Raw genomic sequence first — 27,848 nt, forward strand, 5'->3', positions numbered from 1 at the left:
GAAATTAAATACATTATATAATATATACTATAAACATAATATCAGGAATAGTGAAGAAAGCAATCTTCAGGAGGTATTTCAGATGTATACTTCCATGATCCTTGATGTTGCATCTGAACTCAGCAGCAGTTTGTGTTGCCTGAAAAGACAAAGAGCTGTAAGTATTGTATATTAAACTAATAACGATGAGTCAGGCTGTGGATGTAGCTCAGGTACAACACTTGCCTAACATGTTCAAGGGCCTAGATTCAAATCCTTGAAAACGAAGCCAAATCAAATTCCTAAGTCATTAGAAAGTAAAACCAGACCTAACTTCTTAAAGACAGAAGCAATATCCCATAATTATAATATAACACACACACAGCACATACATATATATGTGCACACATATATATAACACACACACAGCACATACATATATATGTGCACACATATATAACACACACACAGCACATACATATATATGTGCACACATATATATAACACACACACAGCACATACATATATATGTGCACACATATATAACACACACACAGCACATACATATATATGTGCACACATATATAACACACACACAGCACATACATATATATGTGCACACATATATATAACACACACAGAGCACATACATATATATGTGCACACATATATATAACACACACAGCACATACATATATATGTGCACACATATATATAACATATACATATAATACACATATATTCCCTACTTCAAGCAATTAGGATTCAATTGTAAAATATACAAAAATTCTGTCAAGAAAAGAAAAAAGTTTCTCTAAAATTGAAACATAAAAAATTATTATGGATCGAAGACATCACAGAGGGTGTAAGGAGAAGGCTGCTGGTAGGAGCAATAAAAGACTTTAAGGAAGATTAATCTTAATGGAGCTCGAAGGACAGGAGATCTGGATATACAGAAGCAGAGTAGAGGAGAAGGAAATGGCATTGCATACATCAACTCACTAAGAGTTTCTTCTTTATTAGAAAATATCAACAGTTTCCTAGTTAATAAAAATAAAAAAGTTAAGTCACCAACTGCTGTGAAAGCAAAAACAAAAACAAAAACAAACAAAAAAAAAACAGAAAAAAAAAAGGGAGGAGGAATGACATATGGATAAATATACTTTAAAAATATTACCTTCTTTTAATGGGGTCTTGACAGGAAAATTCTCTTTAGATTCATGATGAAAAGCCTTGGAAGGGTCAAAGTGTTTGATGCCCAGAGCTTTATTCAATTCTCCCTGGAGTCTGAGCTCATTTTGTTTCCTCTTAATAAGCTGAGATCGGAGTTTTGACACCTCCTAAGTAAGAAGAGTCTAATTACTAAATGTGTTACTATTGTTGGAGACATAGTCTACAAAGTGCATCAAAGCTAATGGCAAAAATAACTATTACACATGCACTAAGACTGATCTGGAACTGCTGGGGCAAAGTAAACAAAGGATTTAAACCTTTCTTGTGCTCCAATAGTTATGAGTATAATATTCTGATCAAAATTGAGATAAAAATAAGTTGCCCACAAATCGTCTTTTGATTTGATTGCATTAAAGTCTGCAGGCAGGCTTCCTAGACAGTATAAAAAGGCAAGCAATTCTGTTCTTCCTCGGGCAAATTTATTAAGAGTACAAGATCTCTTTTGCTCAGCCGCACTTTTGCAGTGCTGGAAACACTGGGCGCCTGCTCATCCTTGACCTAGTTCTTAACGATAGATAACTCTAAAGAGATATAGAGGTTAGAGAAACAGAGGCTATTTCTCAGCCTCTTTCCCTGCAAGCCATTAAGAACCACAGCGCCAAGGGCGGAGGTGGCACTAAGAGAGAGCATTCCTGTCCTCAGTTTCTGTGCCAGAATACTAGCTTAGAGTCTGCCCAAGGGTAAGACAGATGAGAATGGCCTCCTGGGGTCATAACAACTCTCCAGGGAGGTCAAGTACATCACTGAACCTTCAGGGTCCTCAGCCTACAGAACTGAACTCAGAGGGGAAGCTCCAGAGATGCATTACCCACTGATCTTAGGCTCAGAGCTACCTTTCCTATCACTTCCCTTCACTGAGCCTTCTACTGCCTGTACTATGGCTTGTGGGCAATTTCTTCCCAGGGCTGTCTCACATCCTTGCAACAGTGTGGCAGGCTAAATTTAGGTGCCCTGACCTGTGATTATTTCTTGTTCTCAGGCCTCCATGACAGCTTAGTCTTAAATAATAGGTTTCTTCCCAAGATGGCTCCTATCCACTGTCCTCTCAATTGTATAGTGACAAAATGGATTTCCTTTCTGCTGACCTCTCCGCCAGTGGAACTGCCTTCTCATCAAATCTCAAAACTTGGTTTGCGATTTGTGAGGGCCATGGGCTTATCCTGAGGGTAGGACTGCCAGCCTTATTCACCAACCTATGCAAGTCCATATCAAAGTTCTTTAAAAACTCAAGGGAAGGTGGGCGGTGGTGGCGCATGCCTTTAATCCCAGCACTTGGGAGGCAGAGGCAGGTGGATCCCTGTGAGTTCATGGCCAGCCTGGTCTGCAATGTGAGTCCGGGACAGCCAAGGCCACACAGAGAAATCCTGTCTCGGGAAAAACAAAACAAAACCCTCAATTGAAAATTACTACATGAGGTTGGAGAGATGGCTCAGAGGTTCAGTGCACTGACTGGTCTTCCAGAGGTCCTGAGTTCAATTCCCAGCAACTACATGATAGCTCACAACCATCTATAATGTGATCTCATGACCTCTTCTGGCCTGCAGGTGTAAATGCAGGCAGAGCACTGTATACATAATAAAAAGTAAATAAATCTTTTTAAAAAATTACTATATGATCTAGCTTATAGCTTCTGGATATACACCAGGAAGAATCAAAGTCAACATACAATAGATACTCATATGGTCAGATAATGTAATCCACTGTTTAGTATGCTAAAATAAAATATACATTAACCTTCTAGAAGGAAAAAAATTAAATAAAATTCTTTATGAATTGCTTAATTTTTGTTTTTTTATTATATCTGAATACAAGTGTTAGTTTACAAACCGATTTGAGTTGGCTATTTTCATCTTTCAATTTCACAACATGCTTGATTTTTTGCTTTAGATTCTGGTGACCCAGTAGCTCCGCATATGAGTCTCTTATTTTATTTAGCTGTTCCTGAGTTGCACCATGTTCATTCAGTAATGCCTGCTTCTCTGCTTCAAATGCGTCCAGTTGTTGCTGGAAAAGAGAAATGTACATATATTTCTACTGCCTCACATTGGCATTATAAGCATTTGTGAGCGTACCTGGCCAACACTTTCTTTTTTTTTGGTTTTTCAAGACAGGGTTTCTCTGTGTAGCCTTGGCTGTCCTGGACTCACTTGAAGACCAGGCTCGCCTTGAACTCACAAAGATCCACCTGCCTCTGTCTCCCAAGTGCTAGGATTAAAGGTGTGCGCCACCACACCCAGCTTTGGCCAACACTTTTAAGTCTTACTAATTTCATATAAAACATAAAAGAATAAAAATAATACATGCAGTATTCTCACTCTTCTTGAAGGCTCTACCAATTTTCTAAGAAAATCTTTTAAGCTTTGCATTTCTCACCTTAAGTATCATAGCCATAAGAAAAGGAATAAAGAGCCAGCCATCTTTTTGTTGTTGGTTTGTAGGTTTGTTTGTTTTCAGATAAGGTCTCCTTATGTTGTCCTGGCTATCCTCAAACTCAAGAGATCTGCCTTCCTCTGCCTCCTGAGTGCTGGGATTAAAGGTCTATGCCACTGCTCCTGGCACCTTTTTCTTAAAAAAAGATCATGGTTTTCTCATGTTTAATGGCCTATGGCCATTTCAGTATTCAGAAGGCAAAAGCAGGAGGATCAGGAACTCAAGGCCATCCTCAGCCTCACAGAGTTTCAAGCCGACCTGGGGTCACAAGGAACTAGTCAGGCAGGCATAGAAGCTGATATTCATAATGCTAGAACGTGGGAAGCAGGAGAAGGAGGACTTCAGATTCCAGGCCAGACTGCTTGGCACAGTGAGTACCAATCCAGCTTGGATAATAATACCCCATCCTAAAACCAAAGGACAAACTATAACACAAAATTCAGCATAGTAACTTGAGAAATACTGTGATAAATCATATCAAAGTAATAGGTAATTGATTGATGTTCCTATCAGGAGAGCCTTCAAGACTACTAATTTTAAGAAAGTAGAAAGCGTTTTATTTTTTATATTTGGGTTTTCAAGACAGGTGTTCTCTGTTTAGCCTTGGCTCTCCTAGACTCCCTTTGTAGACCAGGCTGGCCTCAAACTCACAGTGCTCTGCCTGCCTCTGCTGGGATTATAGGCGTGCACTACCATGCCTGGCCATAGAAAGCATTTTAAAAATACAACTACATTAAAATTTTATGTCCACTAAATTTGTCAGTTGGTTGGAGAAATTACAAGTAGTAATATAAATTGCACATTTTTGTCACTTTACTTTTGGTTTTGTGTAGTACTGGGCATTGAAGCTTGGCCCTTGTACACGTCAAGCACACTCTACCACTGAGCTCATTACCAGATAGAAAACGGCTGTAAGCATGAATGTATAGTGAAGAGCTACTGAAGAAGCACCAAGTCATAGTCAAGACTAACAGGGAAGAAATACATCCTTAAAATAGATCGAACTGAGTTTAATTTAAATTTATTTCATGTGATGTGTATGGATGTTTTTCCTGCATGTATGTATGTGTACAACTGTGCCCACAGTGCCTGAAAAGGGTGTTGGATAGCCTGGAACTGGAGTTACACCCAGTTGGGGAGTACCATGCTGGTGCTGGGAATTGAACCTGGACTCTCTGGAAGGGCAGGTAACAGCTTAGCCACAGGGCCATCTCTCCAGTCCACAAGTCAGTTTAATTATAAGCAACAAACCTGGAAAGGTTTAGTTTTGTTATACAGTTCTTCATACAGGAGGCGCCATTTATCATTTTCCATGGTTAACTCTGTCACTGTATCCTCTTTCTCTGCTTTTCTGCATGGGAAAATTAAATTTAAAAAATTGAATTATCCCTTTTCAATTTGTTAGAAAAACCAATGCCTTACGTGGCACCCAAGGTCAAGGCTGACTTACTTTGCTTTTTCATCTTCCAGTTGCTTCCTAAAGTCTTCATCTTGCTGTCTGAGCTGATTTTGCAAATCTGTTATTTTCTCAAGAAACGAAGATGTGATTTCTTTAATTTCTGCTTCTTTCAATGTTGATCTGTTTTGTAAATCTAGAAGCATCCTTGGATTTGAAAGAAAAATCCACTAAACATCTGATACTCATTTTAAGTTTTATCCCTTTCTTTTTGAAAATGAACAAATCAACCAACCACCATGAAGCAACAGAATTATTAAAACCTGTAATTCTAATGGGTTCTGGGAATTGATTGGTCTTTAATAGCAACAGAGGGGAGAGGATCTCCATTTGAGGCCAGCCTGTTCTACACAGAAGGTTCCAGCCAAGACTACAGAGTAAGACTCTGTTTCAAAATAAATAAATAGTTTACACACCGTATTTCTTCTCTAGCTAGTTTGTGGTGCTCACCTTGCATAGTCCTGATTTGTGCTCTCGGCTGTCAGTATCTGCTGTTGAACATCTTCTACACTTTTTTCAGCCACGGCTACTTTTTCTTGTAGAGTCAAGTTCTCCAGCTTCAGATCTTCTATTTCTTTAAGTGTTGATGCTTTATAGCTTATTGAAGAGAAAAGCAGTTAACAAACACTTTCTTCTTACTACTATATACATGACAAAGCTTGATTTTATATGCTTCTTAACAGCTGAGAATTCAGCACTTTGGGTAATGAGTTTATGTGACATTGTCTTGCCTGCATGTATGTCTGTGAACCACATGTGTGCAGTGCCTGAAATCCAGAAGGTAACATCTGATATCTTGGAACTGGAGGTAGATGGCTCAGCCACCATGTGGGTGCTGGAAACTGAACCTGGGTCCTTTGGAATAACACTTAAGATTCTTTTTTTGGGGGGTGGGGGGTGGTTTCTGAGACAGGTTTTTTTTCTATGTAGCTTTGGCTGTCCTAGACTCACTTTGTAGACCAGTCTGGCCTCAAACTTACAGAGATTGATCTGCCTCTGCCTCTCAAGTACTGGGATTAAAGGCGTGTGCCACCATGCTAGGCTGCACTCAAGGTTCTTAAACTCCAAGAAAGCCACCTCTCTAAATCCTTGACATTTTATTTTTAAAAAAGCAAAATAGGATGCCGGGCGTGGTGGCGCACGCCTTTAATCCCAGCACTTGGGAGGCAGAGGCAGGCGGATCACTGTGAGTTCGAGGCCAGCCTGGTCTACAAAGTGAGTTCAGGATGGCCAAGGCTACACAGAGAAACCCTGTCTCGAAAAACCAAAAAAAAAAGGAAAATAGGGCTGGGTGTGGCACACACCTTTAATCCTAGCACTTGGGAGGCAAAGGTAGGCAGATCTCTGTGAATTCAAGGCCAGTCTACATAGGGAATTCCAGAACAGCTAGGGCTACAAAGAGAGACCCTGTCTCAAAACAAAACAAAAAAGGCACAATAGGAAGTCGATTGGACAGGAGTTGAGGGAAGTGCTTATAATATGAAAACTAGCTATTCTTCCCAGACAATGAGAGGAATAGAACTTTGGACTAAGAAGGTGCTGGGAATGAGTGGTCCTAGATAGCTAAAGAAGGAAGTAAAGTACATGGAATTGTGTTCTCGTTTGTTTTTTGAGACAGGGTTTTCTGTGTAGCCTTGGCTGGGGACTCACTTTGTAGACCAGGCTGGCCTTGAACTCACAGAGATCCACCTGCCTCTGCCTCCTGAGTGCTGGGATTACAGGTGTGCACCACCGTGCCTGGCTCTTTGTTTTCTTTTTAAATTATTCATTTAAAAAGTGACTGTGGTACAGCCACACAATGGAATACTACTCAGCTACTAAAAACAAGGACATCATGAAATTTGTAGGCAAATGGATGGAGCTGGAAAAGATCATCTTGAGTGAGGTAGCCCAGATTCAGAAGGACAAGCATGGTGTATACTGTCTTATAAGCAGATATTAGTGATATAATACAAGACAACCATACTACAATCCACAGACCTAAAGAAGCTAAGTACCAAGGAGGACCCTAGGGAAGATGCTTAATTCTCATTCAGAATGGCAAATAGAATAGACACTGGAAGTGATTGGAGAGAGGGACCAGGACGGACGCCTACCACAGATGTCCTCTGGAAGACCCCACCCAATAGGGGATTAAAGCAGATGCTGAGACTCACACACAAACTTTGGGCAGAGTGCAGGGAGTCTTATGGAAGAGAATGTGTGTGTGCTACCCAGATCTAGCCAATGGACAGAACATTCTCCACAGTTGACTGGAGAGTGGGGCATGACTTTCACATGAACTCTGGTGCCTCATATTTGACCACATCCCCTGGAGGGGGAGACCTGGTGGCACACAGAGGAAGGACAGCAGGTTACCAAGAAGAGACTTGATACCCTATGAGCATATACAAGGAGAGGAAATCCCCCTCAGGAACAGTCATAGGGGAGGGGAATAAGGGGAAAATGGGAGGGAAGGAAGAATGGGAGGATACAAGGGATGGGATAACCATTGAGATGTAACAAGAATAAATTAATAAAAAATTAAAAATAAAAAAAGAGTATGTTTGTGTGTGGGGTGGGGGGGGGGGTGGGTGGAACAGAAGGACCCGGAGAGGACAAGAACTCCACAAGGAGATCAACAGAGCCAACAAACCTGGGCCCAGGAGGGTCTGTAGAAACTGATGCACCAAGAACCACGCATGGGTAGGACCTAGGCCTCCGCGCAGATGTAGCTGATAGGCATCTCAGTCTCCATGTGAGTCCCCTAGTAAGGGATGCAGGAGCTGTGTTGGCCATGGATTCTCTGTTGCCTGCTCTTTGATCTCTTCCCCCTAGTGGGGCGGCTTTGCCAGGCCACAGAGGAAGAAGATAAAGGCAGGCCTCATGAGACTTGATAGGCTGGGGTCAACTGGTAAGGGAAAAGAGCTCCCCATTTCTGAGGACTAGGGGAACAAGACGGGGGACAGCAAGGGAGGGAAGGAGGGAGGAGACCGGGAGGAGACGAGGAGGGGGTTACGATCAGGATGTAAAATGAATATATTTTTAAAAATAAATTTAATAAAAAAAAAATGACTGTAGATCAATACATATTCATATTGACTGAAAACATTACTAATTTTCTCTTTTGCATTTGGAGACAGGGTCATACTCTGTAAAGCCACATTGAACTTGAAATAGCTTTCTTTGTAGGGCTGGAGAGATGATTAAGAGGTTAAGAGCACTGGCTGCTTTTCCAAAGGTCCTGAGTTTTTCCCAGCGGCCACACTGTGGATCACAACTATCCACAGTGAGATCTGGCATCCTCCTCTGGCGTGCAGTGTACAGGCAGGTAGAGCACTGTATACATAATAAATCACTACATAGTTCTGTCTGGCCCCAAACTTACTGTAATTTTGCTTTAAATGGCCATGTGAAGGGTATGCAGGTGTGAGCCACCAACCCTATCCAAGAATAACTACAAAAGACAAGGAACAAATGACACAGCTTCAGTGGTGACTGAAGGCTTTAAAAGACTAAAAGATTAGCTTCCATACACAGTGGAGCATTCCTGTAACACCAGCAGTGCTCTCATGGCAAAAAAAAAAAAAAAATCTAAGAAAGTGGGAGGCGAGGAGGGCAGGGGGAAGCAGCAAAGAACAGGAAACTAAGAAATTATCCAGCTGGGTATGGTGGGGTACACCTGTCATCTTAGCACTTGGGGAAGCAGAGGCAGGTGGATGTCTGTGAGTTTGAGGCCAGCCTGGTCTACAAAGTGAGTCCAGGACAGCCATGGATACAGAAAGAAACCCTGTCTCAACAAAATAAAACAAAAATTATTGAATAGGCAAATTAGGTGGCCTAAGTTAGATGAAAATATAAAAGCTTTTGAATTTTTTTTAAAAAAAGATGCTGTCAGGAAAGGAAGATGGTGGTGCCAAAGGTCAGCATGAGCTGTGAACTTGATGGTAGGAAAGTAAGATGGTGGTGCCAAAGGTCAGCATGAGCTGTGAACTTGATGGTAGGAAAGGAAACACCTATCTATGTACAGGAAGATTAGTAGATGACACTAGGCGCCCACTTACAGCCAGACATTATAGAATTTAAGGTTAATAGTGTCATCCTCCATTGGACTGCTCCATTCATAGATTTCTGTAGGTAACCACTTCTCCCATTCACATATCCAATAGAGAAATACCTTTCCAACTGAGCAGTAATGTCTCTAAGATTCTGCACTGTATCGTTATGTTTCTCCTGCATAATCAAGGTGGCGTGGCCGTGAGCAGCGTTACTTTTCTCCAGTTCAGCTTCTTTCCTAAGAACAAGGAAAAATTATTAAAGACCAGAAACAAATATCTTGTATGACCCTTTTTAATAACTGTTGTATAGTTTAAAAATATACATTTATGACATAATCTCATAGTTTTAGTAACTTGTTCACTGGTTTCATCTATATTTACTTTCCACTGGATTTCTTTTCATGTCACCTGCAGTATGTAGCTAAATCAACAGAAACCCACATAACAACCTATAAAGACAATCTACCGAGTAGTCTGAAGACTGAATGCAATGCCAGCTAAAATCACCTAGATTTTATGAAATTTAATCCCATATACTGAAACACACTATTGAAACTACACATAAAGACACTTCACATTAAAAGCTCCTTTGAAAGGTTGTTAAAGTAAGTACTATGTTTATTTCTGATTATATGAATAAGCCACTTATGCTGTTATTATTTACTTTTTTTCTTTTTGAGATAAGATCTTGCTATTTAGCCCAAGCTGGCCTTGAACTCAGGGGGGGCCCTCCCCCCAAATCTCAGCCTACAAGTGAAAGGATTGCGGATTCTTAACCTTAACAAAATCTTGAAGTTTTCTATAGTAACAGGATAGGTTTTAAGTTACTTTTCTAAATGTATACTACAAATCTAAAATACTGCATATTATTAAAATGCTATAGTGTGTATGGATGAGCATATGAACTGATGAAAGGTCTCTGAAAGAATATGGTGAAGCAAAAATAAAGGTGTGCACAATTCTTTTTTGCTTTTTGTTTGTTTTTTGATTTTTTAAGAGGTTTCTCTGTCTAGCCTTGGCTGTCCTGGAACTCACTTGGTAGACCAGGATGGCCTTGAACTCAGAGATCCGCCTGCCTCTGCCTCCTGAGTACTGGGATTAAAGGTGTGTACCACCATACTGCTTCACTGTGCACAGTTCTAAGTGCCCAATCAAATGAGATGAACCATGGGTCAAATTCACTGCACAACAGGATGACCACAACAAAAACAATGCAATGCTACTAAATGGTTTATAATAAAAATATTTTCCTTGTCCCTTGAGTGACTTTCAGTTCTTGTTTTTTCATCTGAGCCTAAAATGTGCAGCCTTGGAAGGACCTAAGACACCTTATACAGCACCTTATGAAACAGAAGGCCTCAAACCCATTTTCCTTGGAGTCATCACACAGCTAACTAGGGAAGCTAACAAAGATCTCGTGTGATCAGAACTGCTTTTGCTAGAGTAAGTGACTCTCAACCTCCCTTTAGGAAATGGGTTACCTGCTCGACTTCTTCATGTTCCTCTTCCCCCAAATCAGTTGCAATTAAGAAAAATCCCTATAACAACACCTTTGTACTGCTCCCCCAAAATTGGGGTACACAAAGCCTTGGTGGTTTCCATGTCATGAATCGAAAAAAACCCAGAGCAGATCATTAAGTCCTCAACAGGGGCAGGAATGAGACACATAATATTATCTCAGGTTCATATCCCATCCACAGTAGCTTGCTTCCTTGATGAAATTCAAGGAACTTAAATGATAAACTTATTTGTAGCTTAAACTCCAGAATCAAATTGCCAGGGCTAGATAAGAGACTTTGCTCTCCAGCCTTGTTGATCTGTGTCTAATCCCTGAAACCCACAGTAGAGGACTGATTCCTGATCTCTACCTGTGCCTGTACTCACACATACACACCTCATATACTCACCCACAACAATAAAATATATATATATATATATTTTTTCTTTTTGTTTGTTTGTTTGCTGTTTGTTGTGTGTGTGCATGTGTGTGTTTCAAAACATGGTTACTTCGCTGGCCTCAAGCTCACTGTAGTCTTGCCTCAGCCTCTGAAGTTCTGTGATTCCACGTACAAGCCACTCTAACCTGCTTTCTGATTGTCACTGCTGAAGTAAGACTGGCTGAGGGGGTAAAGGCACTTTGTTTTTTGTTTGTTTGTTTGTTTTGTTTTTGTTTTTTGAGTCAGGGTTTCTCTTGTAGTCCTGGCTGTCCTGGACTTCCTTTGAAGACCAGGTTGGCCTCAAACTCACAAAGATCCGTCTGCCTCTGCCTCCCGAGTACTGGGATTAAAGGTGTGCGCCACCATGCCCGGCTCAGTAAAGGTACTTATTAACCTTGAGTAAAGGTACTTATTAACCTTGGTGATTTGAGTTACAGTCTGAGGATCCCACGTGGTGGGAAGAGATGCAACTCCTCAAAGTTGTCCTGAGACCTTCACATGCATGTGCGCACGCACGCACACACACGCACACACACACACACACACACATTAATGAAGTTTGTATTTTCTCAAATGTGCCACTTTAGAAAATCAAAAGGCTTAGATGTTTTCAAATATAAAACAGACTCTTTGGCTTTAGAAAAAAGGGCTTTTTAAGGAGAATATAGGCAGTAAGCTTCGAACCCCTACCAAGTCCTAGCCGACGAACATGATACTCTCCACCGTTGAGTGGAGAGTGAGATCTGACTCTCACAGGAACTCTGGTGCCCCTTTTCTGACCATGTCCCCCAGATGGGGAGACCTGGTGGCACTCAGAGGAAGGATAGCTAGTTACCAAGAAGAGACTTGATATTCTGAGAGCATGTATAGGGGGAGGAGGTCTCCCTAGGTCACGGACATAGGGGAGGGGAGAAGGGGAGAAATGGGAGGGAGGGAAGAATGGGAGGAAACAGGGGAAGGGCTAACAATCGAGATGTAATATGAATAAATTAAAAAAAAAATAGGGCACAAAATTAAACAGGGAATTCTCAACAGAGGAATATCAAATGGCTGAGAAATACCTAAAGAAATGCTCAACATCCTTAGTCCTCAGAGAAATGCAAATCAAAACAACTCTGAGATTTGATCTTACACATATCAGAATGGCTAAGATAAGAAATTCTAGTGACAGCACATGTTGGGGAGGATGCGGAGAAAGGGGTACAGTCCTTCATTGCTAGTGGAAGTGCAAACTTGTACATCCACTTTGGGAATCAATCTGGCCCTTTCTCAGAAATCTGGGAATAGGGTTATTTCAAGAACACTCTATTCCACTCCTTGGAATATACGTCGAAGATGCTCCACCACACAACAAGGACACTAGCCCAAAAGGGATGTCCCATGAAAGTTTTCACTTACCAGGAGATTGGGATAGGTGTGAGGACATTCTACTAGGAGTTTACGTGAAAGAAGTATAGGAGAATTGGGAAATAGAATGATCCAGAGGGTCCCAAAAATCTACAAGAATAACATCATGATGGGCTGATCTGGACCCAGGGGGTCTGCTCAAACTACTGCACCAACCAAGGACAATACATACAGTAAGCACTGAAAGCCTATTCAGATCTAGCCAATGAACAGCACATTCTCCACAACTGTGTGGAGAACAGGAACTGGCTCTGACTTGAACTTTGGTGCCCCAAATTTGACCACTTCCCCTTGGTGGAGGCCTGTTGGCAGTCAGAGAAAGGATAAGCAGGCTACCAGGATGAGACCTGATAGGCTGTGACCATATGGTGTATGTGTGTGTGTGTGTGTGGGGTGATATCTCCTTCTGTTACATACCTAGGGGAGGGGAATCGGGTTTAAGAGGGAGGGAGGGAGGAAATGGAGGATACAAGTGAGGGGATAACAATTGAGATGTAACTGAATAAATCAATTAAATTAAAAAATTCATTTCACACACACAAAAAAAAAAAGAAAAAGAAAAAAGGGCTTTTTGTTTTTGAGACAAAGTCTCACTATTACAGCCTAGGATGTCTTGAGTTCAGTTTGGAATCCAGACTAACCTCAAACTCATCCTCGCCCTGCCTTAACCTCTTGGGTCTTGGGATTAAATGTATACCAGGCAACACCTTTTACTTTGACTGCCATACATGTTTACATACACGTGTGTACCTACATGAGTGTATATGTATTCTTACCATGTCTTTCTCTGTACCTTATCTTCTAAGATAATGCAATGTCCATGCATGTACATGGTGCCATGAAATTCAAAGAGAACATGCCAGAAAAGGTCATATTTCAAGTCCCACATAAGCACAAGACCCATCAATACACACTCTCTCAGCTGTTCCTGTAGCCGGTGGAGCAGTTCCGCGGTTGACTTGGTTTCCTCCTCCAGCTGTTTGACCAGCCGGTCGTTCCGCTCCTCCTTCTGCTGCACCGCATCCAGCTCGTCCAGGGCAAGCTGCAACTCCTTCGCAAAGACGCTCTTCTCTGCCGTCATTTCCTCTTGAATAGAGCAGAGCTGCTGCTGAAGGCTCGCGGACAGTTCCTGTATTCAGACAAGTAACCACAGCATTACTAGGCACGGCGCCACGAACCTTCACAGAGACAAGAACTGCAGTACAGACAGTCAAGTATGGAAACTAAATCAGGAAGCTTAAAGGAAATGCAAAAATATAAACACTATACTCAATTTCTCCTGATTTCATGTTATAATTTAACACTGTAGAAAGTGTAATTTCTAATGTTTTTAGTGTAAAACCATTACACTACCTTCTTTATAGCTGCTTTATAATTGGCTTTTTATATACTTCAATATACTCTATTCAGATAGATAAAAATGTATATTATGATCTCAATATTACACAAAATGTTTATGTTGTAAGATACATCTCAAAATTTTATAATAAGACATCATTGAGGAAAAAAATTGTAGATTTTTTATTCCAGTGGAAGGTTTTTTTATTATATTTCTTTTTTAAATATACACTTATATTATTATACATAAATAAAATCAAAATTGTAGATTTTAAGTATTAGTTTTCACCAGTCCTTATCCCAATCTCAGTTTTCCTTTCCAGAGATAACTTTCAGTTTAGAGAACATATTGCCCATATAGTTTCATACATATATACATTTTTGGGAGGCAATGCTATATATTCTGTATGTAGAAAGATTTTTAAATTCATAAAAATAGTTGAGATCTTTTTAGGTCAGTAAATATATGACTATTAACCTATTGAAGCCCCTTTATTAAATGTTGCTCCAAAATATATATGAATGCATGGCCATCCCTACCAATTCAGCCTTCACCAAAGTGTCACAATGAAATGGCTTAGTTTCTGGACATCTTGTTATGGAAAATCCATACTCCGTTGATTGCTATGGCGAGATCCTCTTTCATGTTTATGAGTTATCTAAGCGTCACGTCCTGTTAGAATTGTCTACCTCTATTGTGTGACCATGACTTTTTGTGTGTATTTTTTAGTAGGCTTTTTTGTCACTGATATACAAGATGTTCTTCATGTAACCCGTATTTTCTTTTATAAAAATATTGTTTATTTTCATTTTATATGCATTGGTGTTTTGCTTGCATATATATCTGTGTAAGTGTGCCAGATCCCATGGAACTGGAGTTACAGACAGTTGTGAGCAGCCATGTGAGTGCTGGGAATTGAACCCAGGTCCTCTGAAAGAATAGCCAGTGTGTGCTCTTAACCACTGAGCCATGTCTCCAGCCTCTGTGACCTGTATTTTCAAATTTGTATTTTTTTCCCCTATTGTTAGACACTCTTCTTAAGATAATTATAAATACTATGTCATCTACTTAATACAAACATTTACCAATATCTGTGGCTAAACACTCAAAGGATACACGTAAAGGTTTTTTGCCATTAAGAAAAATGATATAAATTGTTTTGTTTTGTTTTTTAAAGAAAAATAAACGTAGTTAGCTACCTTCTCCTGCTGCAGAAGTGACTGGCTTTGTGACTCTTTTTGTTGCAGCTTTTCATTTTCTTGCTTTTCCAGAAGCAGCTTCTCTGTTACAATCTGTAGCTCAGCACTGAGATGTGCAGCCCTTTCTCTGTCCTTGTTGGCAAGGTCATCTGTAAGAGGAAAGCACCCAACAGCCACAACTAAACACTAACACCAAGGAGCTCGGTCCTTGGAGTAGCTCATCCCTCCGCGTTAGCATACTGTACAGATCTAGCATTTTCCAAGGTGGGGGATGAGTACAGTCGTTATTACATATGCCACGTAGAGTAGAAGTCATCAATTAATACAACTCTTTGTTTTCAATCAAAGAATACAATGTGTTGAAATAAACAGAAAACAAACGTTATATAACTTCTTAAATATGCACACGTTTTTTTTTTGTTATTCACACGATTACGTCAAATGTTGTTTTCATACAGCCATGCATTTTAGAGATAGTATCTATGCCTTTACCGTGAAGCGATATAAACAGCACAGTACCTCTTTCTGTCTCCAGCAGCTGACATTTCACAGTCAGCTCTTCTATTTGTTTAGAAAATGTAACGTTTTCCTCAAGAGATTGCTTAAGATGTGAAATCTCATGATCCTTCTCTTTCAAATCGTCTTCTAACTGGGCAATATCAAGTTTGTATTTTTCCACTTGATCAGCTGCACAGCTGCATTAAAAAAAACATTTTGAAGAGAATTCCTTTTAAGGCAGTGGGAAAACATGTTCAACGAAGTTGATATTGAGGGCTTCCCATATGCCAGGCAAGTGCTCTACCAACAAAGTTATATATCCAACCAGTAAAGTTCATTTTAATAATTTTTTATTGCAATTATTTATTTATTCCATGTGTATGGGTGTTTTGCCTGCCTGCATGTCTGTGCACCACATGTATGCAGTGCTCACAGAGGCCAGAGAGGGCTTCAGATAGATTCCCGTGGGGATTGGAGTTACAGATGGTTGTGAGCCACCATGTGGGTGCTGGTAATTGAAATGGGTTTTCTGGAAGAGCAGGCAGTGCTATTAACTGCTGAGCCATCTCTCTAGCCTGAAAGTTAATTTTAAAGTTACTATTTATATTACCTAATTTCTTCAATGTATTCTAAAAGTTTTTCTGTTTCGGATTTTTCATCGATCTTTTCTTTCTCTATGGAAACACTGAAAAAGAAAAAGAAAAAGAAGTAAATACTTATTTAACTACCATACTTAGTACTTACTAGATATTAAATACTATTATATCAGATAACTGTAGAGGCCAAGTTCTTACCTATAATTCCTTTCTTTTTTAAACAAATAATCTTATCTTTTATTAGAAATTAATTCAATTTACATATTAATGAAATGAGTTTGCTTATTTATGTTAACATAAATAAATATTGACCAAATGTTTGGTATTGCAGGAAGTAGAGCATCTTTAGTGTTTTTTACATGTGAACAATATTTTGATTTTATGATCATCGATTTGAGAAAAAATTTTATATAACACAATGGCCTAAGTGTATTTAGGACTGTTTCAGAAACTAGAAATTTCGATGTAATCCCAAACCAAAATTAATTGAACATTTACATGAACTTCAACAACTCAAACAGTAATTTTTAAAATCAAGTATTCTAGCACAGTATAACACAAAGATGTATTAATTTTACACTTGTACTATGACATCTGATGATCTTACCTATAATTTCATGTAATTTTTGGGGGGGGAGGTTAGCAACTTAGATCAACACAGTAGACTACATTTTATTTACAAGAAAAGCATTCCAGACACACTCTAGTGAAAGAGCTATGCCGAGAACTGCAATATAAGTTAGAACGAGTCTTATTTGGCAGCTTTCCTAGTTTCCTCACCAACCCTAAGGACACTCTGTGTGCCAAGAGGCTTTTGTTCCAGGCTGTATGGTGCTCAACTGCTTATGTGATTTAGGCTCCTCAAGAGGATCTAGTTTAAGGGATGAATGAGATTTAAATAATTTCATAATATAAGACACATAAGGTCTATAAACTCACATAACAACATTGAACATTAACACCAAGTTAAAATAATAAATTATTGCCAAGTTGTATGGTGCAGGTTTGTTAATCCTAGCAACCTGGAAGTGGAGGCAGAAGTTTCTGGACTCTGAAGACTTTTGGGGCTACTTGGGACCCAGGACCCCGTTTCAAACAGGAACAACAAAGACAAATGAGAAATTAGCATATCGTATCATTAGGAAGGCTGGAATAGACCAGCAATATCAAACACCCTGGGCACAGAACAACCCCAAGGACCACAGTTTGCTGCACGGCTATACAGCAGCACAGCTGTGTGCATGTGGTATGCATGTGGGAGTTTGTGTGTAAGTGGTGTGAGACTTGTTTATGTATGCAGGTACACACGACCATGTGTGTGCTTACAGAGACCAGGAGTCAACATCAGACGACCTCTTCTGCTGCACTTGACCTTCTTTTCAGAGATAGGGTCTCTCCGTGTAGAGCTCATTGTCTGGCTAAACAAGCTGGCAGCCAGCATCTGCCTATGTCAGCTCATCTTGACGGTACAGACACATGCCCCGGGGCACAACATTTTACCTGGGCACTAAGGATCAAAACTCAGGTCCTCTGGTTTGTACAGGAGGCACTTTGTTCTCTGGGCCAACCCCAGCCCTTATCTCTGAGCTTAAAAAACTGTTTCATATGCAATATTCTGGTCTGAGAACCCCCACTTTCATATGCTTGCTAAAGATATATAAAGACGCATGTTCACAAAGACATGCAGCATGCTTATAGCTGTCTTATTCAGTTGTCAAAAAACAACAACAAATATCACAAAAAAATGATCAAGAACAGTAAGAAATTGAGAAATAGACATTAGTGAAATTAAACTAACCAATTAAAAATTATAATACACATGACAGTATATATGAATTATGGTGAATTAGTCTTATATTCTGAATAGTGATCAACTTTCCCTAAACACAAATTTATAAGAGGCAGAAAACAGTGTAGGGATGGGGAACATTATAAGGTTACAGAGGCACCCTTCTGAGGGGAGGAAATGCCTTCAATTTGCTTAATGCTTCACAACTGTGTATGGCTCTGAGGTCATCAATCTGAAAACTTATGATCTCTCCATTGTATTGTGTTATGTGAGGTTATAGCGCAGTAATTTTTTACAGAGCTCTAATTGGACATTAATCCTGTCTTCCAATACCAGTGTTTCAGTTTGAGTTAGACAACTACCTCAATATAATGATGCGAAGAATGATTTCTAAGGTCTTTCCTGCTCATCAAAACTGACAATGCATGAGTAGTAAAAGGTAACATTCATAATATTTGAGAACGGTTAGATTTAATGAAGAAAGTATTGAGGAAATAGTAAATATAGCTTTCAGAGAAAGGTAAATAAGTGGTTAATAACCTACTGCAGTTTTAACTTAATAAAAGGAAATAATACAAATCAGAGCAGAAATGAATAAAATGAAGTCAAGATTGACTTTGACCTCTTATATTCCTGCCTCCACCTCAGAAAGCAGCATTACTGTATTTGGCTCTTTTAGTTGATCCCTTGTAATATTTTGTTTGTTTTAGAGTTTCCAAGGACCCATCCACAGAGGCCTACTTCCTCTAGCTCTGCCCAACCTCCTCAAGGTTCCACAGCTTCCCAATAGCATGACCAACCAGGAACAGGTTGAAAACATGAGCTTGTATGGGTCATGTGCCACTCAAACCACAACAGAGGTGATCATTTCCTATAATGAAAATTATATAATAATGATATAAAAATTTAAAGAGTATTTGAGTAACTTCATATTTATAGATATAAAAATCAATATCGTTACAATGTTCATGCTTCTCATGTAACCTACAAATTCAATGCAAGCTCTAACAAGACATCAAAGACACTTTTCACAAACAAAGAAAGAAATCTACAATTTGTATGAAGATACAAAATGAAATACCATATAACCAAAAGACACCTTGAGGAAAAAAAGCAATTCAGGAGGTATCATACTACATGATTTTACATACTACAAAGCTCCTGTAATGAAGATACTGTGTTAGAACAAAAACAAGACTACTGGGTATATATTGACAGCATAGAGCCAAGAAGGCAATAAGCACATCTACAGCACACACACTGGAGACCAGAGGTCCCTCACGGATGGTGCTGGGAGCACTGTGGATCCGCATGACGAATAATGAGAGTAGGCCCCTATCACCATCAGCTTCCAGAGTCAACTCAAATTGGACAACGTACTTAGCACTCAAATCAGCTATCCTACCAGCACACACTCGAGGCTAATGTTTCAGGACACTGGAAAGGGAATGGGCAACTGGTGTGCGTGTGTGAAAACCCCCAAAGCAAAAAAAGTAAAAGCAAAACCAGATAAATGTAACTATATCAAACTAAAAGCAACAGTCTGTATGAGACCACCTGCAGAATTGGAGAAAATATCTGCAAAGTGTATCTTTAATAAAGTTTCAGTACTGTGGTGGCTTGAATAGTAATGGCCCCATAGACTGGTGTGTTTGAATACTTGGCCCACAGGGAGTAGTCTTTTTAGCAATGGTCTTGATGGAGGAAGTGTGTCACTATAGAGGTGGGCTTTGAGGTCTTATAAGCTCAAGTGAGGCCTAGTGTGGCAGTCTTCTGCTGCTGCTTGTGGATCCAGATGTAGAACTCTCAGCTCCTTTACACACACACACACACACACACACACACACACACACACACACACACACATACACACCCCACAACACCACAACCAACAAGAGACTTGCAAAGGACCTAGGATGGATTTCTAGGATCCACATGATGGATCCCAATCATATGTAACTATAATGCTAGGGGAGCCAATGTCCTCTTTTGACCCTCATTGGCACCAGGCATACACATGGTGCAAATATAAGTAAAATACTTACACACACAAATAATTCTTTTTGTTTGTTTGTTTTTTCAAGACAAGGCTTATCTGTGTAGCCTTGGCTGTCCTGGACTCGCTTTGTAGATCAGGTTGGCCTTGAACTCACTGAGATCCATCCACCTCTGCCTCGGCCCTAAGTTCAGTCTTTTTAAAAAAGATTTATTTGTGCCGGGCGTAGTAGCACACACTTTAATCCCAGCATTTGGGAGGCAGAGGCAGGCAGATCTCTGTGAGTTTGGGGCCAGCCTGGTCTACAAAGCGAGTCTAGGACAGCCAGAGCTGTTACAGAGAGAAACCCAGTCTGGAAAAATCAAAAACAACAACAAAAAGACTGAAGTTAACAAGTACTGGTAAGGATGTGCAGGAAAAGGAACCCTTGAGCACTGGTGGTAGGCAAGTAATTGGACATATTTATGGAAAAAGAATGTAAGTTTTTTATAAAAGAAAATGAAGCTGAAAATAAACCACCATTAAGATCAACAATCCCATTTGTGGGTATAGATCCAAAGGAAATGAACTCCTACACAGAAGGAATGGCTACTCTCCCATGCTAGCCTCAGCACTGCTCACAAGAGCCATGCAACAGAAGCCAGGGACATCTATTCAAGAGATGAATAGATACGGAAAACACATCAAAGATATACAATGAGATAGTATCTAAGCATGTAAAAAGTGAAATTTTTGACATGGAAATTTATGACAACATAGAGTTCATTGTGTCTAGTGAAATAAGGGAGACACAGAAAGACAAATATCATACCATCTCACAGAATCGGGGAAGTAGTAAGTGGTTATCATTGAACACTGGCTGCTGAAGCTGGGACAAACAGGGGGAAGCCAGGAGGGAAGGGTTGGTCGAGGGCAACACTAGGCAGTGAGTTCTAATGTAGAAATTGGCGTGCTGCAGAAAGATGAGTACAGATGGAGCTTTGTATAACTCTAAAGCTCAGGCTGTCTTCCTATAAGGAAATGAAGAGATTCGCCTGTTTCCTCATTAGGCAATGTGTATGCACAATGAAACATCATAGAACCCTGTTAATATGCAGTTTAATGGAACAGTTAAGTAAAGAAAAAAGATTAAGAAATTGTCACATCTACCAATCGTTTCCACTTACAGTTTTCCCTCCAGCTGCTCTATTTTCCCCTGAGACTCTACGAGGTCCCTCTGCGTGGCCTGCAGCTTCAGCTCCATGCCTTCGTGCTTCGCCATCACACTCTGAACAGCAGACAGAGCTAAGTTAGGAAATGAGAAATTCTTAGGCCCCAGAGTTAACAGACAGTGCCCACGCCAAACGGAGCACTCACCCTCATCCTTGTTTCTCTCTTGTTTCTAAGCTTCATCAATTCCAGGCTTAGCATTCTCATATTCTTTTGGTGACCGTCTTCAGAAAACTACAACAAATATATAAAAAGTCAGATGTTTTCTGCCAAATCATACATAGTATTACTTAAGGCTGGTGTGGCATAAGATGCTTATAATCTCAGCATCTGAGACAGAGGCAAGATGAACAAGGCCACGATCAGGGCCAGACCTTGTCTCCAACAAAACAAAAACCAAGAAAAGAACTACTTAAATACCACCTCATGTGTGGGTCATAGGAACTATTAACTGTGTCCAATGTACTCTGGCAGAGAGAACAGCTTCAGCCACAAGTACCAACTCTATGCCAGCCGTTTTCTCCTTTCTTCCTGGATTTTCTCGATTATTTTGAAGGAGTCTAAGTGGTCACTTCCTGCTATGTGTTAGAAAGGCCACTGCAAGGTCTAAGTAAACCCCAGAAAGACTTGTGTAGGCATGTTTGCTAAACTAGTCTCAGCTACCTGGGACACCTGAGGTATGCAGGATGTGGGGCCTAGTCTGGGCCTTTTAGGTCAAAATCTCCCTTGGGCTCTAGTACACTTTTGACTCCCTAAAGAGGATGTACTCTGCACATAAAAGCCTATCACAGGTCCTGAATAAATGATGACTTCAACTCAACAGTGACTTGTCGTCTCTTCCCTCTATTTCTGCAACTGGTTAATGGAATCATATGTTCTTTAGGATCTATTAGCACATTATTTACTTATACACACAATTTATGTATTAAGCTCTTTCAGTTCCTTATTTATTTCCTACTGCGTTCCTCAAAAACCCTTAGAAGAATGGTTTTTGTTTTTTTTTAAAAGACTTATTATTTATTTATTATCATGTACACCTGCAGGCCAGAAGAGGGCGTCAGATCATATTATATAGATGGTTGTGAGCCACCATGTGGTTGCTGGGATTTGAACTCAGGACCTCTGGAGGAGCAGTCGGTGCCTTTAACCTCTGAGCCATCTCTTCAGCCCCTTGTTTGTTTTGTTTTATTTTTTAAGATTTATTTACTTATGCGAATCGGTGTTTTGCCTGTATATATACCTATGAGGGTGTTGGATCCCCTAGAACTGGAGCTTCAGACAGTGGTGAGCTGCCATGTTGGTGCTGGCGAGTTGAACTCATGTTTTCTGGAAGAGCAGCCAGTGCTCCTAACCACTGACCCCTCTCTCTAGACACCCTCTCCCCTCCCCGCCCATCTTTGTTTTTTGGAGACATGATTTTGCCATGTAGCATAGGCTGGCTCACACCTGTAATCCTCCCGCCCCGGCCTGAGTGTAGTACTGCACGGATATGACACTACTTCCCCTCTCAGTTTCAGTTTAAGATTTCTTTAAAAGTTATTTCAAAATGTAAATTCTATAATATTCTTTGACGGTTTGCAAAGGCGTGAGAAAATATTGGACATCAAAACAGAAAGCTGTATGCCAAGCCTTTTAGTAATAATTTTTTTTTATTCTTTATTTTTATTTTTTGCTCTTTTGAGACAGGGTTTCTCTGTGTAGCCTTGGCTGTCCTGGACTCACTTTATAGGCCAGGCTGGCCTTGAACTCACAGCAATCCGCCTGCCTTTGCCTCCCTAGTGCTGGGATTAAAGGTATGCCACCATGCCCAGCTAATAATAATTTTCTAAAAGGCAAAAATAATCCTAAAGAAGTAGGCTAATATTTAAGTTAGTCATTTCAATAGTCACAGCAAGACTAATGGTTTGCCACTGCCGACTTCATTCTACTTGGAACCATGCCTGCCTGACCAGTGAAAGCAAGAGCTCCTCCACCTATGCTGAAGATGAATAAACAGCCTCAACTGCACTTGTAGGTTTCACAAGCTTAACCCACCAAAGAACTTGAGTGTGAAAATAGTTTTTGGTTGGTTTGTTTGTTGTTTTGAGACAGGGTTTCTCTTGTAGTCCTGGCTGTCTTGGACTCACATTGTAGACCAGACTGGCCTTGAACTCAAGAGATCTGCCTGCTTCTGCCTCCTGAGTGCTGGGATTAAAGGTGTGCACCACCACGCCCAGCTGTGAAGGTGCTTATTAACCATTCAATTTTGATGGTGTCTTGAAGGCCAACTGGTACCTTAGATTTTAGCAGCTCGTTGGCTCTGGTTAGCTCCATCAGCCGTTTTTCTAGGGAAGCATGACTTGCAGACAGAGATGTTTTCTCTCTGACTGATGCGTTTAGCTTTGCTTCTATCTTTTCCAACTCAGATTCCAGATCCCGGATCCGTTTGTCCTGAGCACCTCGCTCTTGCAAAAGAACACGAATCTGAAAGAAAATAAGAGGATAGACAAAAGATTGACCTTACTGGTACAAGAAGCTCAAACCTAGGAAACCTACATTTTGATAAGGTGCTCAGACATTCTTATTTTACTTGCTACTTGAATAATCATATTTACCTTATGACACTTCTTAAAGATATACAATTTAAATAAAGAGTGGTTATGTTTTGAGAGGCGAAAGCAGATAGATCTCTAATTTTCATGCCAAGCTGGTCTGCCAGGCTTGGAGCTACATACTGAGACCCTGTCTCAAACATGCACATAGACAAAGACACACAGACACAGAATCACCACCAACAAAACACAATGATTTTTAACTTCCACAAACTTACAAGTGTAAGCTCTATTTAGTCACTTAAAACTTTAAGAATTCTTGTTTTCTCTAGTCCTAACTACACAAATTTAAATTCTAGCTTGAAGTGCTCAGTATTTCTTATTTCAAGAAAACAGTCCTCAGTAGAATTTAATAGGCAGCAGTGAGCCATCAGTTTTGTTGTTTCCACTAAACAATACAGCAAAAGAAGCTAATATTTGTCAACAATAGACGTAGACACAATGACACAACATACTGAATATGTTTGGGGATGGCATGGTAAAGGGCTTGCTACTAAACACGAGGAACAGAGAGCCCCAGGATCCACATAAATGCCAGTAAGGTGCTGTAGTCTGCTTTTAATCCCAGCACTTCAGGTAGACCAGAGCTCTCTGGACCAAGGTAGCTGGGCAGACTAGTTGCAATGCTGAGTTCTGGTTCTCTGAAACTCTAGTTCAATACTTGAAAGTGGAGAGCAATTTACGACACACTGGCTTCCTATTTATGTGTGTGTGAACATGCATATATAGAAATATGTAGGTAGCTGGGCGCCTTTAATCCTAGCACTCAGGAGGCAGAAGCAGAGGCAAGTAGGTCTCTGAGTTCGAGGCCAGCCTGGCCTGCAAAGTTAAGTGTAGGACAGCTAAGGCTACACAGAGAAACCCTGTCTCAAAAAACCGAAACCAGCCAAGCAAAAAAAAAGAAAAAAAAAAAAGTATGTATATATACCACACATATTTGCCTCCCCGCCACCCCCACCACCCCAAAAAAGTCTGGGTAAAGCTTGCCAACCTAAAATCTGATGCAAATCATTAGTCCTAATCTTGGCAGTGCCACTCATCAGCAATGTCACTAAGCAAATCACTACACGAGTCAGTATCAACCACAGCACCCTCAATAGCGACAGTCAATCTTAAAATAAGTGAGAGACCAGTGACTAAGACAAGGAACTACGCCCAAAGGTTCTGATATGAATGACATGTTTACCTCACTCTAAAACTGCTTATTCGCTATAGAATCTTAGCCTGCAAAGCTATGTAATTCTCTTTCCATTATGCAGTGTTTATTTTCCAGTAAGTTGAAAGGATGGCTTACCTCTTTTTCTAATCTCTTCAAATCTTTATCATTCTTCTGAGGCTCCTTCTGTTTAAAAGTCAAAGAATAATTACGAACTTACATGCCACAAACATCACAGCCCAATCTGGTATATAAATATTTATTTTTGGTCCTGTTCCAAATTTAAAAGGAATTCATGTGTATGAGTATTTGCCTGCATGTATGTGTGTGGACAATGTGCATTTCTGTGACCCGCAGAAGCCAGAAAGGAACACTGAATTCTCTGGAACTTGAGTTCTAAGCTGCTATGAGCTGCCAAGTGGGTCCTGTGAAAGAGCAACCACTGAGCCATTTCTCTAGCCCCTAATTTTTAGTCTTTTGAGACATATCACTTGGGAGTACACACTGGCCTTGAAGTCACAATCCAACTTTCAAGTGCTAGGTTTGAAATCCCACACTGATAAACTCATTTTCATGTCTATTTTAAACACTGTAGAGTGTCATGAAATATTTAATAAGTCCCCTCCCCACTCTTTTCAGGTGCTGGGACCTGAAGCCAGGTCTTCTCAAGAGCAGTGAGTGCTCTTGTCCAGCTAACTCTCTAGTCCCAGCTTACTTATAAATGTGATTACACACAGCCATTTTAATCAAATACAGGATCTTGCAGGTATGTAGTCAGTGACATAACAAATGTAGCAACTGTCTTACAAATGCTTCTTACCTTTGACACCAATGTCTTTGTTTTTTTAGCTGAAGCAAGCAAGGTAGAATCCTTGTCAACGTTAAGATTTTGCTGAGATTCTGCAAAACAATAAATCAACACGACCATTGCATTGATGTTTACATGTTTAACTAAATACAATAAAATTTCCAAACCTCTCACCGCAGACAGTAATTGAAGCATAGTCAGCTTCCCTTTGGATTGCACATTTCAAATAATGATTTTCACATTTATTTGTTATAGACCCAAATCCTTCCTTACATTTTTTATTTTCAAAAGAATTAATTTGTCTGTGTCTGTTTGGGGCTATGTGTGCTTGGAGTGCTGGTACCCCAACTCAGGTCCTCTGTAGGTGCAGTATGTGCTCTTAAGTGCTGGGTTAGCTCTCCACTCCCCTTCTTGATAGTCCCCATATCCTGACAGAAAGGTAAGCAATTATCAAGAGGAACTACCTCTGAACATCTTACTTAATTACCTTCGTTATCTACAGTGTAACTGGAAATATCATTCTGTACTTGATTCCTTTATAAATATATCAAATAAAGATATTAAAATATACTTCTGCCTGGCGTGGTCTACAAAGGGAGCCCAGGACAGCCAGGGCTACACAGAGCTACCCTGTCTCGAAAGGCACACACTTCTGACCATGAAACTCTTGAAGTACAAATGCATTTTAGAATTTCAATAGTGCTGCCTATAATGTTAGGTTATAAGGCTGTTTTTTAAAAAAATATTTATTTATTATTATATATACAGTACTGTCTGCATGTACACCTGTAGGCCAGAAGGGGGAATCATCTCACATTATAGATGGTTGGGAGCGACCATGTGGTTGCTGGGAATTGAACTCAGGACCTCTGGATGAACAGTCAGTGTTCTTAACCTCTGAGACATCTCTCCAGCCCGGTTATAAGGCTGTTTAACCATTATTTGTTTGACGTTACCTCTTTGGTTTTTAAATCTTTGTGATTTCTGAAAAGACACTGGTCCTTTAGATACTTCTGAAGTTTTAACGTCATAAGCACCTGGAGATGGAGCGCAACCTACAGAAAACACAAAAGAGCAATGTATCATTTCATGCTATTTACTATATTACCATATTAGCACATTAGCAATACCTATAATAGGTATCTATGATCTTAAGTTAAACTAGTGGTTCTCAACCTTCCTAACACAACCCTTTAATATGGTTCCTCATGTTGTGGTGACCCCAACCATACATTATTTTCATTGCAACTTCATAACTGTAATTATGCTACTGTCATGATTTGTGAGGTCAATATCTGATATGTGTCCCCTGTGAAAGGGTTGTTTGGCCTAAATGGAGTTGAGGCTCACAAGTTGAGAACCACTTGGTTACCCACACAGGAAGAGGAAATCCCAATTAAGGAAGTGTTTCCCTCAGATGGGCCTGTGGGTAGTCTTCCCCTGGGCAGGCAGGTGGTCCTGGGTAGTGTGACAAAGCATGCCATGGAAAGCAAGCCAGTAAGCAGAACTCCATCTGCGCTTCATTCAGTTCCTGCTGTGCTTTGCCTTGAGAATAGACTGTAACCTGCAAGCAAAACAAACCCCTCCACTCCGCCCCACGCACGTGGCAAAGACTGGCAGTCTGACTCTGTGGTCAGTCATTGTTGATGAATTAATATAAACTGCTCCAGAAAACGTTTTCCCCCAAGATATACCGATAACCTATGATGCCTTTACTTAACATTCTTTCTTCCATGGCCTCGAGCTCCCTTCACAGAGCTCCACTGTGTGACTGCGGCTCACCGGGCACTCACTGTATACTCTAGAATCCCTGATCCTCTCCCTCCAGCTTTCAGGGTGCTTTAGTTACTTGCAGCATGATGCCTAGCTTCACCATACATCTCTCTTCTAGCACTTTGCCCTCTTTCAAAGTATGGTCCAGGTGAATAGATTAAGATACTAGGACTCAATATGTTTCAAAAGAGTTTTACTTTTTTTTTTTGGCTGCTTGCCAAATCAAAAACAGTATAACTCAAGCTTTTCCATAGAGGCATCTCTTAGAAGCCCAGAGCAAAGGAGAATAACCCTAGTTTGAATATTCAGAACGGCAAACAGTAGTATGGGTAAAAGCTTGTCAGTGCAGTAAAAGCCAGGGTATGTCAGAGACACACTCTCACATCTCATGTTAGTCACAAGGAAAGACTCAGAT

General features: G+C 40.3%; 1 protein-coding gene across 1 annotated transcript; it reads right to left on the reverse strand.

Annotated features, from left to right (window-relative positions):
- Hmmr (hyaluronan mediated motility receptor) lies at nt 1-26,761 on the reverse strand. The gene is made up of 17 exons (XM_051168421.1): nt 26,617-26,761; nt 25,673-25,752; nt 24,991-25,038; nt 23,380-23,568; nt 21,253-21,339; nt 21,063-21,163; nt 16,126-16,200; nt 15,537-15,712; nt 15,018-15,166; nt 13,394-13,608; nt 9,255-9,371; nt 5,549-5,695; nt 5,093-5,245; nt 4,894-4,993; nt 3,040-3,216; nt 1,157-1,319; nt 1-139 (listed from the first exon to the last, which is right to left on the reverse strand). The coding sequence occupies exons 1-17, from the start codon at nt 26,744-26,746 to the stop codon at nt 120-122; spliced, it is 2,127 nt and encodes a 708-aa protein (XP_051024378.1). The 5' UTR covers nt 26,747-26,761; the 3' UTR covers nt 1-119.
- Nucleotides 26,762-27,848: the final 1,087 nt, after the last annotated feature.

Source organism: Acomys russatus, chromosome 25 (genome assembly GCF_903995435.1).
Source record: "Acomys russatus chromosome 25, mAcoRus1.1, whole genome shotgun sequence".
NCBI classification, from domain to species: domain Eukaryota; kingdom Metazoa; phylum Chordata; class Mammalia; order Rodentia; family Muridae; genus Acomys; species Acomys russatus.